The sequence below is a fragment of the Pipra filicauda genome, unplaced genomic scaffold (assembly GCF_003945595.2).
Source record: "Pipra filicauda isolate LSUMZ 115617 unplaced genomic scaffold, ASM394559v2 scaffold72_size3293161_pilon, whole genome shotgun sequence".
NCBI lineage: Eukaryota > Metazoa > Chordata > Aves > Passeriformes > Pipridae > Pipra > Pipra filicauda.
Genome location: NW_024104898.1, coordinates 2,750,867 through 2,768,492, shown reverse-complemented (window position 1 = coordinate 2,768,492; position 17,626 = coordinate 2,750,867). Strand labels below are relative to the sequence as shown.

The 17,626-nt window shown below is 36.5% G+C and overlaps 1 protein-coding gene across 2 annotated transcripts in view; it reads right to left on the bottom strand.

The window, feature by feature from the left end:
- The window catches only part of ZFAND3 (zinc finger AN1-type containing 3), a 134,665-nt gene that overhangs the window by 85,095 nt on the left and 31,944 nt on the right, over positions 1 to 17,626 (bottom strand). For both annotated transcript variants that reach the window (XM_027735021.2, XM_039389482.1), the window contains exon 3: positions 16,449 to 16,475. In XM_027735021.2, coding sequence (XP_027590822.1) covers positions 16,449 to 16,475 — 27 coding nt within the window. The remainder of the gene's footprint in view (positions 1 to 16,448; positions 16,476 to 17,626) is intronic.

The following is a 17,626-nucleotide window of genomic DNA, read 5'->3' as shown; positions in this document are numbered from 1 at the left end:
TACTACACCTTTCACAATTTGTCTGCCAGGACCTAGTAGGTTGACCTTACCCTCAATTTTCGAATCCAAATCACACAAATACAAAAGTCCAATATCACACAAATACAATATTGTGAGGTTAGAGTTAAGATTGATTTTAAGCTCCTTTGGAAAAGTAATAAGTTTACACACAGAAAAAAATATTTACTCACAGCCCACTACATTTCAAGTGTGAACATATCTGAAAGCCTTGACCAGAAACTAAAACAGTTTTGAAATCTCATTATAAGAGTTAAAAGAAAAGGCCCAATCAATTTAAACACCAGACAGCACAGATGCAGAAAAATCCTTCAAAAATGCAGTTCACATTTACCATTTATACCTACAGGGAAGAAGATGACATGGGGAAGCATTATCACAAATGACTTACCACATTAACAAAGTATAAAAACTGTTAAGGTTTCACTTATTTTCTCTCAGTGAAAAACACTAGGAAGCATGCTGCTTAACATGTTAATGCACATCTGCTTTTCAGAGAACCTTCACAATATTGGATTTATAATTCTTGAACGCTGTGGGTTTGATTGCAAGAATTTGAAGAGGTTACCAGAGAATGCCTGATTTGTAAGGAACACTTACCACTGATCATATAAGACAGGCAATGTACCATACCCTAGGGATTAAAACTGCTTTTCAGAAAGCTATCAAAGATACAGATCCTTTGCTTTAACCTCTTTGCACTGCATTCAGTAAGGTTTCACCACACTGACAGATGTGTCATCTTCTGAATTAAACCAGAAAACAAAAAAAGTGGAAGGACAGGGACATGACAAAGAGCTGTCTAGTATGAGGGAACTGTTTCCAGCAGGCACCTATAGCACCTTGACAGCACAAACTATTGCCCTCTGGAATAGAGAGATCCCAAGTTTGGTCCCTCATTAAATAAAGTTTTTTCTGTTCAAACAGATTCCCCATTTTCTTTTGAGCATTTCTGTAGATCAAACGGAATAATATGAACTTTCATACAAACCTTTAAAAAAACAAATAAAGGTAATGATCCATTCTAAGTTGGAATTAATCATGAGTACCTTCTAAGGCAGGAGCGGTAGCCTATGAGGCCAAGTTAGAAAAAGCTAAGTTAGACTGACAGCATTGTAAGAATTCTTGAAAAAAAGACAACTCCAAAGTAAGGTACATGTCTCAGATTCTTCAAGTTTGTGTCAAGCTATACCTGACATTCTGTGAAAGTCTCACTTCTCAGAAGAAAGAAGGATGATTAAAAGGAATAATATAAAAAATAAAAATCAGATTTACCTCTGACTTATGTTAACATTAGAAAACTCACACTCATCTTCTGTGCTTTATTGGAAAGCTAACACATTCACAAATCTTATGTTTTTATTTTACAACTTCTAGAGCAAAAATATGGTGTTTGACACCATGATTTTTTGTACTTGCAGAGCAATACTCAGATTTTAAGTATACGTATTTCAATTCCTCTCGCTATCTCATTTGGTAGACACCAGTGAAAAGAGTGTTTTCTCTTTGTCCTTTGAAAAGATGAAGCAATTCCATGAACTTATTTGCCTTTTATCCTCAAAGCAATTTCTATAGCCCACATCACATGCCAAAAAAGTATATCAGAAATCCTGTGTCATCTGCAGAGGGACTAGGTGATCAAACTGGTTTTACTTCACTAGTTTATGGCTTCCAGCAAACAAAAGCTTTCTTCTTCACAAATGTCATTACAACAAGAGTCAGTCCCACCAGATGAGACATACAACTCGGACTTTTGGTAGAAAAGTTTTCAATTACTGCTTTCATGATCTAAATTTCAGCAATATCAGCCAGAAAAAGAAGCTAACTCTAACCCTAACTTTCCTGTCTTTACCTACCCCTCCGTCCAGTGCAAGACTCTACTTTAACCAGCAGTTTGCACCAACTAAAAAAGTTTTAGGTACAAAACTATTAAAATCATTGTAAAGCAAATTTCATTTTATAGCTCAGCCAGCTGAATAAAATTTGAAGATGTTAATTTTAAACAAATGTGTTAAAAGAATACACCGTATGCAATTGTGTTGTCACTCTACAAGAGAGCAAGTAGAAAAACTCCTGGAAATACACAATTGTCCCACAGAACAAACTGAAGAAAATTTTCTCTTTCCTCAGATGCCACATGCTGGCCATCCCATCAGGACCAAAAAACCAAAACAAATACAAAACAATAAGAACAAATCCCCACTTGCCTAATGAATATAACACATGCTGAAATGTCCAACTTAAAAACTACCAGGAAATTGAGTGCTTCTTCCTAGGGCTGGTAATTGGTGAATTATTTGCTATTCACCTTTTTTGTAGTTGTTGTTGCTGTAAAGGTGTTGAGTGGTTTCCTTGCACGCATCCCTCTTGGCAGAGGTCTGTGCTCCACCATTTGTCAAATACCAGCTCACCTACATTTATCCCTATGCTCTGTCTGAAGGAGTGTAAGCCTCCAAGTATGATGGTTAAATTATCTTATAAGCAAAACAAAGAATTTGTTTCCACCTCCCCAATCTCTTACTGGTTATGCTGAGCACTCCAGCTCAATCTCTATGGATCTCTCTCTTTTCTGAAGTTAAAAGCAAATGCTTCATCTGGAGTATTCTAAAATGTTTATAATCCAGTTTCTATTGAATACTATATCAAGTCAGTTTATCTTCCATAGGCAAACAAATTCCTTATCAATAACTTCTAGAATCAGAGTAAAAATCTATAGTGAAAACATTTGCAAAATGCCAGCTCCAAACCTGCACCCCCTTTTGCAAAAAGATTCTTTTCAAAGCAAAAAAACCAAACCCAACCACCAGGACTGACATTTAATTTCAAACAGCTTTCCCACTTCACTGTACATCCCACAAAATTCACATCACCAAACATTGCAATACTGACATGGATGGACACGGGTATCTCCTTTTCCGCAGTTTCCCCTTTCTCACAGCAATTTCAACTCATCCTTACCTCCTGCATTCTCCTTATGTCCTGAATGCTCCAAAAACACTTTTTCATACATGCAAGCAAATCTAAATCACACCTTGATTTTACACTATAATCTTTCTAGTAGAATTCTACTTCAAGCAAGGTACTTAAACAATTAATTTTAATATTCCAGCAATAAGACTTTTTTCCTTTATGTTCCAATTTGAAGACAAGAACAAATCCAGTAACAGACTGTCAACATTAATTTAAGAGATGAAATATGACTCAATAACACTGCAGCAGGATAGCATTCTACAATAGGTCATGGAGGCATAAAATTTGCAACAAATTCATTCTTGTACCACTGTATATTCCTGCTAATAGGCCAGGGCACAACTGAGAAATTGTTAATACCTTGCTGCACAAAACTTATATAGCAGGAAAAAAAAAAGCTAACTTTTATAGTCTCAGTTTCCCTAACCAGCAGTAAAACTGGGGAAAGAGGCAGGAAGCCTCCTACTTGCTTTCCCTTGAGCAAAGGGCAGAAAATGAGTTGCAGTTAACCACGAAATGCAATTCCATATTAAGCCTCTATTTAATAAGTGATACTAAATACTAACATAAAAAGGTTTTAGGGAAGAAAGTTGTACTTAGAGACCCAGAACAGCACTAGCCAAAAAAAGCTACGACAGTAATTTGCTACTAGTTTCACTCAACCACATTCAAACTGGAACTACAAGTACAGTCAAAACTCAGGAAACTTTCTCTTCAATAACCCAGTTATGCATGAATTAGTGTTTTGTAAAGGTGTCCATGTCCTTACTAGAATACAGTATTCTTCTGAATGCAATGTACGGCACAATATAAAAGGGCAAAAAGAGTTTTCTAATACAATGGGGTGGGGGTGGGTAGGGGGAGTCACTGGTTTGGACACAGTAAATGCCATGACACTCCTCTGCCCACCCAACTCCATTTCATTGAATGGGAACCAAAGAGGGCAGAAGGTGACCCAGACACATGGCAAGCTGCATGCTAAAGGGCTTCAACTGAGAGTCTAAAAGCTAAACCTTCCTTTTGGTTAAGCGAAAAGGAAGGCCGAGTAGAAACCAGTAAACGTCTCAACCCTTGCAGTTAGTTCCTTACACAGGTTCTACAGCTACTCAGACTCAAACTTGATGGAGAATGTAAAACAGAACACAGGTTTTCTTCCCCTACTCAAGAATACAATCTCACAGTACCTTACGGTTTCCTTCAATTTTCAGGTCCCAAAGTCCTTCAAATTTCACTATGAAAGGAGAAATGGAAGAAATAGGTTCTAACCTGGCGGCTTTAGAGTTGTCAGATTTTAAACTTAATAAATGTTATTCTAATCCTGTTTCACAAAAGATTAATTTTAACCAAAATGTTTTACAAATTGGTGATCATGTTTAAAAGTTTACATTTACATAGTACTTAAGCTTAGTATTTGTCCCGTTTGCTGAACACTTGTTTACTAGCTTGTCTATTGATAATTTAGGAATACATGTCAATGAATTTCCCAGAAAGTCCAGAAATATAGGAACATAAAATTGATTACCTGGTTAAATAAGGAGTCACCTCAAATGCTTTGTATTTATTTAGAGGTACTTCTGTTAGTAAAAATGACTGCTCTTATGTTAACAGAATATTAGTAAAACTTTCTTCACAGAAAGCATCTTCAACTTGAATTTATATAAATTATGTGTCATCACACCAATAAGATTATCTGCTTAGCTTTTTTTTTAATATAAAGCAGCTAGACTCTCATTTGAACCTTGGTAAGTCTAACTACAGAACAAGCTGACATAATAGTATACAAGATTTGTGTTTTGATTTTTTTCTGAAGTCTCCTAAAGGAAGATATAATCTCAAGTCCTACTGACAACATCATCTTCAGAAGTTAAAAGTGAATGAGCCATACATTTTCCTTCCTATTACATTATGGCCCAACTAATTTCTCAGGCTCAGGTGTGTGTATGGAGTCACAACTGACCGTTCATTCTCTCTGCAGGGAGTTACTGCAGCTTGCTGTGTGAAAGAGAAAATGGTTTCAAGTTAAAAACAAAACAATTATTTCTGCTCTCCTTTCTGCATTCTGTACTTTGCTACAGTACCTGCACAAAAGGCCCCAATAAATATCTTAAAATTCCTTCATCAATGCATGGTCAGCAGTACCCAGAGCTGCTCACAATGTCAGATGTTTATGCAGTACTAACTCACAGTAAATATCTTATAAATCAAGAGCAAAATAGCTTTCGGTCTGTCCAGAAAGAGCTCAAGTGGGAACAAATACATGAAATCTGACCTTTACATCAAAAAAGCTCATTTGGTTACTACCAAGAAAAACAGGCTCTGTTACAAAAGCTTTCAGCACTCTGCATTTCTAAATCTCCTTGATGAATATTCCTATGTATTTTTCCCCAACTAAAGCACACCAGGACCCTTTCAAAGTAAGAAAAAGAAAAAAGGGGGGGGGGGGGAAATAACTGAAACGCACTGGAGACCTACTGCTATCCACAGCTACCAGATATATTGATCTGGAGAATATTGTCAGGCATCTTGATTTTGGATTCTGAGACACTGTGTTTTACAATTCAGTTGTGCATAGATTCAAGAGTTCATTTAAAAAAAAAAAAAGAATATATTCATACTGGAACCCATCCAGTTACCTCCAACTAGCTGCAGTTACATATCAACTATGATTTTCATGTGTTGATTATCAAAACAAGTGACTGCTACGTCTATCGTAAATTAAACCCTTACAGTTAAAAGTTTCCTGTTTTTTTAACTCTTTAAAAATTATAATTATGGACACTAACAGAAGTGGTGCAGAATGAAGACTAACATTTGAGTTATTTCTAACCATTTTACTTACCTTTGTCAACTGAGTAGATGTCAACACCCATTATATACTTCTGTATTTGTAGAATTATTTACATCTATCGCAATTTTCTCTACATACTAGTGAGTCTCAAGGAAAAAAAATTGTCATAATGTAGTTTTCAAATTGCTGCTCAAAGCGTTTCAGCAGACAGCAGTTCTCCTGAGGACTTGAAGCTATGCACAGACTTTGCTGAGGCACAGAAAATGTCACGGTGAAAGACTGCATTCACCTACACTGGGATCAGCTTTCTATTTCTTCACACATTGCAGGGCAGGACATGTCAACAGAGGTGAACGAAAGCTTGTCTATTAGGAGCAGTAATGCTATACTAAACATCGCTAGAACATGCTGGTAAATAGCACAATATATTTTCTTTTCAACCTAGAAATGAGCCAGACTGTTATTTACCTCCACAGATACCCTCTAAAGTGTTGAAAGTTGGTTTTTTTCCCTACTCTGAAGCAAAACTCAAGACAAAAGGCAAAACCCCACCATCTTTTGTTAAAAGAGCAAAGCCTGTAACTTATACAATTACCAACAAAGAAATCAGTCTTTTATTCCTGATGTAGCTCACTGCAAACAACTTCTAGTGAATACTAAGTCCACTTTGAGCAATCTTATTCAAAATGCACAAGTTTACTTTTGGTCATTTCTAATGCTTACAATCCCCAAAGATATCTACTGTCTGTTCAAATTTGCTCGCCATTTATATGGGACCTTTCCCACAGAGCTGGACCAATCCCAAAATATAAAAGCTCCTATTATTTAAGAGCTGAAATCAAATAAAAATGTTACTGCTTCTGCTGAGTACTAAGGTATATAAAAGTACATAAATACAGAATAGAAGTTTAGAAATCTCCAACATTTTCTCCTTATACATTAAGTTCATTAACCCTACACATCATGAAATTTATGTGTTCACTTATTCAAGTAATAAACAGCTATGGTGTAGGTAACATTAGCAGTTAAAAATATACAAACCAGAGCCTCCCTCTGCATTTGCTTGATGAGCCTTAATGCAGAGGAGAGGGAGAAAAGTCTTCTATTATGCTCTGAAGGCTATTACTTTTTGTTGCAGCAAGAAAAAATCTCAGAAGACACACTCTACAGAAGACCACAGCTAGATTGCTTGTTCAGCTTCGGCACTTCTGATCCCGAGAGAGAGTGTTTGGGTCCAACTCGTGACCTGACTGCAGCCCAACAGCTCAGAATCAAGACTCCTGATTCATAGTTTCCAAATACTTTGGTCAGTAACAGTCACAGTTCCACATAACTGCATTTATTTATACTAGATGGATGGGAGTGGCATTAAAGGATGGTAAAATCCTACACGAAGCTTGAAAAGTCAAGCACTCTGAAATAAGTAAGCGCCTGATCAAATCAATTTTGTACACTTGTGATCTGACCTCTTTATTTAATTTGAAATTATTTTCATAATGCATGCAGTCACAGAACTTCTCTTTTAGAGGACCCTTAATTTGCTTACTGGATAGAATGAAAAATGTTCACAATGTGCAACTGGTATCTTACAGAAAGCAGAGCTCCTTTCTGCTAGACTCTTGACTTTGTTTTAACCCCAAGGAAATCAAAGAGAAATCAAAGAGAACTAAATTCTACTCATGTTCTCTGCCACAGAATTCTAATATGACTTTTGTAAGTTCCTCCTCGTATTTATTTTCAAGATGTTCAAATTAGGATTCTTGGGTCCCCACCAGGAGAAGCACTAAATACCCCTGCAGTTCCATCGAGGTTGGAAGATGTGTACTTTCAATGTTTAAAGCATCAAAAAATTATATGCCTTGGGGGACAGAGATTAGGAAAGGACTACAGTTCCAAGGCTTTTCAAAGTTGATATCCAACATATAATCCCAATGTGTGGATGTTTGACATTTGTGGTTTAGATTCTTATCTATGTACAGTGAACAAGAATATCACAACCCTGACTCACGAAAATGTCAAGATGGTAAATTTCTTATTTTCTTGAAACACTAGGGGGCTAATGAGTTATTTAAAGAAATTCTATAAAGAAAATAATTATTCTCCATTCAGCTCAAATGCAAGCGTCCTGGTAAGAAGATATAGGGCATGACAGAATGTCTTATATTGCCTCCTATTCAGTACAATGAATGAGAGTACAATTGTGAATAAACATCTCTACAGTGTTGCAATTAAGAAGGTACACCTTAGTATTACTTAATAGTGAGGGAGACTATACATTAGAAATACTGGAGCCCATGGTACATGCAGAACCCCCAGTGGCTTCACATCAGGACAGGATATCTGTTTCAAGGAGACATTTTCAACAAGCAGAGCTTACCTAGATGATATCTACTGACCTGTGATTTAAACCAGAGTAGGCCAGTAATCTTATGCTTTCCTGTACTCTTTGATCCTTTTATCATAATTAAAAGACAGTTATAATGGATACACACAGACTGGATTAATTATTATGGCACCATAACCTGCCTTGTCATTTCCTAAATCTTCAACATCAGATTCAGTCAATAGCCTATGCTTTCTGCAAAAGAAAGGAGCAAAATCTTACACATTCAGTCATTAGAGATGCAGTTCTTTCAGATAATTTTACCAGAAAGACCTTATCAATAGTCCTGCAGGCTTAGAGATCTCCAGTATAAAACTACAAACACACAGCTCTGCCCCCACAATGGAGATTCATCTACTCACATTTAAGGATAAAGACATTCCTGCTGGAAACTATTTTAACCTACTGATATTCTCCTGGACTAATAGTTAAGTGATATTTAATCACTTTTTACATTTATTTATAAGTGATCCTAAATAACTTATTTAATAAGGGATATTTAATGCAATAACAAAGAAGAAAAATTATCAAGGGGTATTTTTTCCCCCAAAGTTTGCAAATTAGTCCAACAGTTTAAATGTTAACCTTTAAGAATTCCATCTCATTCAACGTAATATCTTAAATTTTGGACCTCTGAAGATGAGAGTCATTATCCTTCCACTTTCTATTTAATTAATACTACATGCAAACTCATTCATAGACACTGTGATTTTTTTTAAAAAGCTCAAAGTTATAGTTGTATTGACTAAATCTGCATGAACAGTTTGCCCTCTGGTGACTAACTTTGTGAGAACATACAAGATTTGCAACACATATGAAAACCGGTAAGAATAAAAAATGACTGGAATGTTTGCAGGCTCCATAAGAAACAGCATTAAAAGTTTTTAAAAAAAAACCAATCTGGTACACATTAATTGCAACAGAGCAATGTGATTTCTTTTAAATTAAGAAGATAAAGAAACTAAACTGAAGATAAAGTGTCACAAAGATGAAGAATGGAAATGCAACTGTAAAACAGCCACACACAGAAGAGAACTGAAATTTCAGAATTTTGCCTAAGACTTATGAAGGTTAAGACAAAATAAAGAAACAAAAGGTCCCTAGCTGCATCCATTCCTCAAGGGTAAAAAAGGCAAGTCCAAAATCAGCCTGTCCAAAATCAAGAGGGAAATACTATCATCTCTCAGTAACTGATGAGGAATGGAATTAGGAGACAAAAAAAGCAACTTGTCTAGTATCACTAAGAAATGCTCACTGACTGTGAAAAGGAAATCGAGTCCCAGGATCCTAGTCAGCTGTCTAGCTGCTAGATCACATTCTTTTTACATAAAACAGATAAACAACTGAAAAGTCATCAGTTACATTTTGTTCTATTATCCAGATCACATGTGTCCCGTACAACTGCTCCTGTAACAGCTTAAATCACCTTAGCTAACAGCTATACTTTCCTTAACACCAAGCTGCTGAGCAAAAACCTTTTCACAAGGAAGGTCTTTCTTGGCCTTGCCTTGCTTGTGTAGGCAAGAATTGCCGAAATGTTGTCTAGCCCATCACCGTGACTGCTCACCTAAATTCTTTCTCACTGTCCTTGGTTAAGGGTTGTTGTTGGACACTAACTACTTCCATTTGGAGATGCTCAAGCATGTACAAGTTAATAGAGATGAGAGAGGAAAGAAAATGCTGGGGCTGGAATGAAAGAATTGCAAGAATTGCAAGCAGAGTTAACTGGCCAAAATCACTGTTGTGTTCTGCTTGAATTCACCAGGAAGTTTAGTTAGTGTAAGGACTAGCAGAATGCTGGATAATTTCTTCAACCATCACAAATACTGATCATAGAGGTACACTTTCCCAGCTACCTCAAAATGGCAGAGTAACTTCCTCTTGGCCACCTAGCACACAACCGTAGTACTTATCAAAAAAAGTTGGCTCTAGATTCCTTCCCTTGTAAAATGCCTTTTGAAACCAGCTCTTTTACCACCTAGCACTTCTCCTATTCCACCTTGGACTCTTGTGTAACAGTACAAGGGGAAAGAGAAAGGTTAGTTGCTAGTCCTGTACAATTTTCATATGGCACTAGTAATTAGAATCCTAGAAAACATGCAGTCACCTCAATAGATATCCTTGTGCATTCCTAAATACTCCCATGCAGTACTGCCTGACACATCTCCAGTGCCAAACTACATTTTATTTGCAAGACAAAATCTGCATAATACTTTTTAAAGGAATAAGCTGAATGTTTCTAAAATGTGCCCACTGATCTGACCTCTCTTCTCAGTCACAAAGAGTTAAATATTCTCTTTTATTCCCCAAAGGTTGCTGGTCCCATGCAGAGGTGTCATGTTTTATTTAAAACATGCTCTCTCTCAGTAACCACTTGTTCTAATTGGCAAGGCAAGGCTGGGTCCCCAAAGCACATAGCTCGTTAGATTCAGTTTGGATTACAAAAACACGATGAAACAAACTGCATCGAAATGTACAAATTAACAGCTCAGGAGTGCACGACATGGACATGGAATTAGATTGTAATATGGAACAAACTCCACAGGGAGGCTAAGGAACAAATCACTACTGTCTCTATAAACCAGAGAAGGATTCTAAACAAGCAAATACACAAAACAGAGCACAGACTTTTCTATAAATCAAGCAAATTGCTAAATTAGAAAAAAGCAAAAACATTCCTTCTGTCTCATGCACACATTTATAGGAGAACGGAGTTACAAGAAAGTTTAATAAATTAAACCTGTGAGTTGCACATCCTTGATAAGTCTACTTTCATGCTGGTAATGTGCAAACATCATAGCAATTAAGTCATATTTCTAAACATTTTTTTTTACGTCAACAGAGAACCTGTACACAGGAGACTAAATTACAGCTGGTGTTTCCACAAGTCATTTGGAAAGGTTAGAAGGTGAACAAGATATTAGCAAAATAGAAAGAAACTGGCTTTACCATAAAGAAGGATATACAGTCAAAAACAGAGCTATGAAAAACTAAGGCAAGTCTAAGGAAAAAAATGAGAGCTGAGCCCTCTTCTTTGCTTGTAGATCAATCTGTACAATGGAACTGTCCAACCTCTGAGATAAGAAAAAGAAAACACATGGAAAATATCAGTAATGTCTTTTCAAGACAGAAAAAAAATTAAATTAAATTAAGACTATTTGACAGTCTTTTCGGGTAGCCAGCACTGATACGGGGTCATAGTTTTGTATCAGTAGAGTTTATATCTTTAACAAATGAGCCCCAGACAACTAGACTTTATTTCCCAAGGCACAATCCAACAGCCACCAATGTCCTACAGGGTAGTTTGCTGACAGGATTGACTGTAAAATGATAAAGTTATTAATTAAAAGGCATTCAGTTTTACTAGACTGTGTTGGTGAAATGACACTTACAAATGTGATGGGATAATGCCCTACTAACTTGTAGTAGCCAGGAAGAAGAAAAGAGAAAAAGCAGAACACAACATCTGAGTGACAGCTGTGAAAGAAATTCTCTTTCTCCCACTAACAATTGTAAAGAAACTTCATGGGTCTGTCCTCCATCAGTGCTCACCCCTTCCCACTGTTTTATATGGGGGAAGATAAAAGAGGATGAAAAAGGACAAAATATTTGAGCAAACCAAACGAGCAGCTGAACCATTGGCCCTTGTTCACACCCTTCACTGCACTACTCCACACAGCCAGGTCCCGAGCAGATGAGAGTTGTGTCTTCTACACAGCACCGTTAATGCCTCTTTACGTAATGCACAGCCAAATTATATCAGCATTGACACAAAGAAACATAGGAGCACTGTACTCCACAGCTTCCATGCCATGACAGTAACAAAAAAGTGGACCCCTCAAGTAATGTTTTACTAACTCCACTCAACATGTGTTCTTTATTTAACTCTTATAGCTCCAACAAGGCTAGAAAGCTTCAGGTATCCTTCTCTCCCAAATTTCCAATTCTCCTTTATTTATGGAGACCTAAGATGGTGTAGTATAAACGTGCTGGATGATTTGGTTGATGTTACTTTTGACAGTAGTAAAATGATTAGTCCTAAACTTACATCATACAACCGTATTTTAATAAACTCACTTTCTATCAATTTGTATTTCCCCTCTAAAACTTTAAGCCAGGTTAGGGGAAAAGGAGTCAACTAAAAGTCTTTTAAGTCCCTTCCGAACCCTTCCACAAAATATTGCCCTGTTCTAACAAACCAAACAGAGCTATTACTCAGATCTTTACATTTTTTTAAAGCCACAGAATAATGCATACCAACAGTGTAAAAAGAGTCACCGGGGTCAGCAGTGCAAATCAAGCTTATAAATAACTGAAGCTCAACTGAAGTAGTTTATCCAATTTTTTCTTAATTCCATTTCCTGGTGACTTTCTTTCTCAAGTTTAGCATACATCTCATCTTTCAAGTTCATTAACTATGCCAAGACATCTTTTTCCTACCAGCCTTTCCCTTTTAGAAATTCTTTGGGTATAAAGTAAAAGAAATTGAATGGATGCCAAACAATATCTATGGTTATCTCCGAAATGTTACAATTTTCTATTAGTAGTGCTCTAGAAATTAGAAATATTTTTGCTGCCACTGTAATCAGCTATACAATTTTCCAAAGAAATATTAAGCTGCAAGCCTGAGAAGATGAAGCCTGACTGCTTTCAAGCTCTAGCCAGTGAGTGATGTTTTTTGTAGCAAGCACTCCATGTACTTCAAAATACAAAGACCGAGATGAATACAGCAACAAATTGTAGCCTAATGAAGCAACATATTGAGGCACTGGTTTCCATCAGGAGCCAACAAAGGGAATACCATACTGAAAAAAGAAACATCTTGTGCAGCAATAAAGAAAACTAATTCTTTAGTGATGTTTTCGAACTTCTGAAAATGTTCACTGCTTTTCCAACAAAGTACTAAAACTTGTGGATTCATGTTGAAAATTACAAGCATACGAAAAATGCAAACCTAACAGATTTTTAATCATTCATTTAGGACTGAAAACTTTATGAACAGAAGGGCTGAATCACAGAATACGCCGAGTTGGAAGGGACCCACAAGGATGATTGAGTCCAACTCCTGGCCCTGCTCAGGATCATCCCCAAGAGTCACACCATGTGCCCGAGAGCATCATTCGAATGCTTCTTGAACTCTGTAAGGCTTGGTGGCATAATTTATCATTTATCGTACAATAGGATACAGCAAAAAAAACCCAAAATTTGAACTAGAAACATGCAAGATACACCAGTTGAAAAGGTTTCCAGAAAGCAAGCTGAAAGCTTGACTAAAGATCAAATTAGCAGTTAATTAACAGCAAAATCTATTTCGGCAGGAACACTGATTTTTGCCAGCTCATGCTTAGAGTAGGTGTTATTACTGCCAGACATGGCAGTAATAACAGACAAGTTCTAAATAGCTCCCAAGATTTACAAAAATCAAGAGAAAAGAAATTGTTATTCAGTAACTCTGAGCCACATAAAAGTCCCAATTTTGTAAGCTTCAAAAACTGTGTATGACTTAAGCATGACAAAATAAAGGTCTGCTCAAGAAAGCAGGATGTTTAAGATGCACAAAAATATGAAATAACTCTACAGTAAGAGTTCAGGTATGTTATATAGCAGATATTACTATCTATTTTTATTTCCCACACCCTTATTAGATCTTTTCAATTCAGGAAAATAAAAGGTTACAAAATTTCATAACCTAGCATAGAGCTAAACATACACATTGAAAATACATATGCATTTCCAGCAATACTGATTTTCTGCTTGTTAGATGAAGATTAAAAATCTGTAATTTTTTTTACTCATCAAGAAAACAGTATGTAAAAAAAAATGCTTTATTTAAATCTAAAAATAAAACTGAACTAACAGTTCAGTAACGGTAAAGCCCTTAAAACTCAGAAAATTCTTGATTTATATCATTGAATTATTTTCTCAATTTCAATGATGCTGATCTAGCATTTTGCAGAATGTGAACATAAATATTGTACAGTTGGATTAAGAAATGAAACCCACTTCTAGAAGTTTCAATTACACATTGAGACAGAAGGGCTATTAATCTGATTCACAAATCCATGAATACTCTAATCATAACTTTATCTTCTTCCAGTTTTCCAAGTGCATCTGTCCATCAAACCTTCCTGCTGCACTTACCTTCAGCTTCACATACTATTGAACAAGCTGAAATCCACTTCCTGCACCCCTCTTTCCAATGCACTAAACCTTCTAAGATCACAATCAAATGGATTAAAGGCAGACTATGTGGTTTTGGCATCATTTAAGTAGAAAGTATAGTTTCACCATTTTCTGTATTTAAATATTTGTTCTTGCTCTATAATAGTTTGTTCTGTGACTGTTCCCAGAGGTTCCAACTAAAATTGAGTTCTTGAGGTACCAGGTGTTGTTTCCACGAACGTAGAATTCCTGCCTGAAAGACCCTACTTTATAAAAGCGACGTTTCAAAAGGTACTCAAACATTGCCCCTACCTGAAGGTGATATTAAAACTTCCATAAACCCAATGTGAGCAAAGTTATGTTCATAAGAGTACTTTTGAAAAATTTCACTCATCACTGTCCTGTATTTTAATCATTCCAATTTCACAGTTTACCATACTGAAAGAAGAGACATTGCAGTCTTAGTGAAAGATGTGTTGTCATTAAGGGAGATACTCTGGCTGTAATGTGCATTTTTTCACTCATCAGCCTATATTCTGATTAAAAAACCCCAAAACACCACTTTATTGTATTTGTATTCTCAATGAATGAAAAGTCTGAAGCAACTATGTCTTAACCATCTAAAGAGCATATTTAATTTGAAGCACTTTAATAGGTAGCATTACATTTGTACTGTATCTGGAGACTTTGAGGCACTGATAGCACACAGTCAGCACTGAATTGGAGACAATGTTACAGCACTTTGCAGAAGTACAATTCTCTTGAAATTATTTCAGAGAAGCTCTTGAATATTACAAAAGTCTGTTGCTTTTACAGGGCTAAAGTAAAACAAATCAGGTATTCCTTCTCAGAAGAGGCGGCAAAGAGGGCTGAAGAGGACAGCTAACTTCAAGCTCCTCTACAGTATTTATCAACCTTCACGTGCAAGCCAAGAGCTAGTCTGGGGCAAATGAACAGCAAATTTGTGATTGTACAGAAGAGCTTACTGAACCTTCTAGATCTAGGCCAAAACATTGGGCACTTCTGGGCAAATGGCTGCATATATCTGTGCAGTATGCAGTTCATTCTTGCCATAGAAAACTGAACAACTTAATCTCTATAATAAATTGTGAACAGTATTCCCACATTTAATGTAAGAAAATGTACAGAAGATAGCCAAAACAAGGAATGCCGGCCTCCCTGCTACATAATCTGGTTGTTTTTGCTGTTTGTTTCATCTTTGGACAAATGGGAGTGAAAATTCAGTGAATTTATTTTGATAATAAATTTAGAAATCAGAAGCATTTGGTCAAACAGTAAGGTAAACTGACAGGCAATTGCTCTTTGATCAAATTCTGTGCTGATTAATACAATGGATATCAAACTATGACCATTTTTTCCCAAGGGATGGGTGTTGTGGTTTAGGAACATTCTCCACTGAAACTCCAAACCACGCCGCTCACTCCCCCTCCCCCTTCCTCTCCCTCTGTGGCAGGCTGGAGCAGAGAACTGGAGGCACAAAAGGTAAAGATCACAGATTGAGATAAGAACATTTACTGGAGACTTCGATAAGGTAAGAAAACACACAGTAACAGCCACAATACCAATAATAAATGTACAAGATAGGTAAACAATTCACATAGGATTGCTTGGAACCGGCCACTCTCTCTGCCACGTTTTCTCAAACGGAAGGAACCCTTTCTCCCTGGAAATGAGTCCATTTCCCCCACCCCTGGCAATGACATGAGGTGGAATGGAATAACCTCCAGGTCCCAGCCATGCTGCTCCTGGCTACTGCAAAAATTAATCCTGACCTGGCTGGAACCAGGACAATGGGGAAGTCAGGAAGGGCAGAAGCAAAGAACAGCTCACAACCACATATTACAGACTTGAACATAGTTCAGAAAGTCTGAAAAACCTGTTAAGATAGGAAGGCTCCACGAATAAATCATATTGCACTGTAAACACAACAATGTTTTCATCCCTTGTTGCCCTTCTCCTCTGGTATGTATAAAAAAGTAATGCTTACACAAATGTAAGGTCTTTCCTGCTGTGTTTGTCTCAAATTAATTTTTTAAATAACAGGAAGACTGGATTCTATCCCTTCTCCTTGAAAAAAACCAACAAAAAGTGTAAAAAGTTACTAACCTTTTTCGTTGTGTGGATTTCTTTTTTCTGAAATAAAAGAGAAAGGAAACAATGGTCAAGAGAAATCATATTTTGCAATTTTCCCTCACATACAAACCTGCTTCAATACATTTGAATAAATAATTTGCCATATTAAAAAAGAGGAACTTTTTTCACATCCTTTCTTTGGAGTGCCTGAAACAGTGAAAAACATCTTCAACACCTTACTTGCCTAAAATCTTGCTATCTGTGGTGTCAGAAACAAGAGTATACATCTTTCTATTTCTGTATGTGGCTGGAAACCCAGTATAAAAAATACGCCAAAAATATTTTCAGTAACATCAGGAAAAAAGAAAAAATAGAAAAATTCTTTTATGTTGGAATGATGACATTGAGAGGTTTCAAGTTATGACTCCAACAGAACTGGTTATTTCAATACTACTTGTTGAAGGAACTATAGTTAAGGTCTAAAAAAAGATGGAGTAAATTTGCCTTTTCCTACAATACCTTGTTTTATTCCAACTACTAGTAGCTTTTTAAGCTACTCAAATTCTTCCAAGAACTTATTTCATTAAAATAAACAGGTTCTAAGGAATGTCTTGGAAATTGAAAAACATAAACTCTTTTGCTTCCCCCCACCCCCACAGTCCCCAATCACACAAATGTTTGTGTACCATCTTGCAATTTTACAACAGAAAAAAATTAACTTTATCAGAAGTAATGGAGCTTCAGAAGAATTGCAGAACAGAAGACAAGAACTTTTCTTCTTGTTAAACAGAAACAGAATTCCAAGCAAGCAAAAAAAATCCAAACCAGTAAAACCAAAATAAAAGATGTTTTGCCTAATGCCTGGTCTGCTGTCTGAGAAGTGTTGGGTACTCTGCTAAACTGAGAATGTGAGGGATGGGTCATTTTGATGTCTCGGATTCAGAACACCCCCATTTCTGAGGTACACAAACACAAGCTTTTTACAGTGCTAATATAAACATATCAGTCTCACTGAATCAAATCAAAGACCTCGTAACTTGTTTGTGACTGTGGTCAGCAGGAAAAGAGCACAAGAAAGGACTTACACTTTTTTCAATATACCATTCCAGTGACCCATGGTTTTGGAAAACAGCCAGAGAAATACATGCATCATTTTGCTGTACAACCTTAGACAATCTTTATTTCCCATGCGTTTGTTTAACGAAGTGATG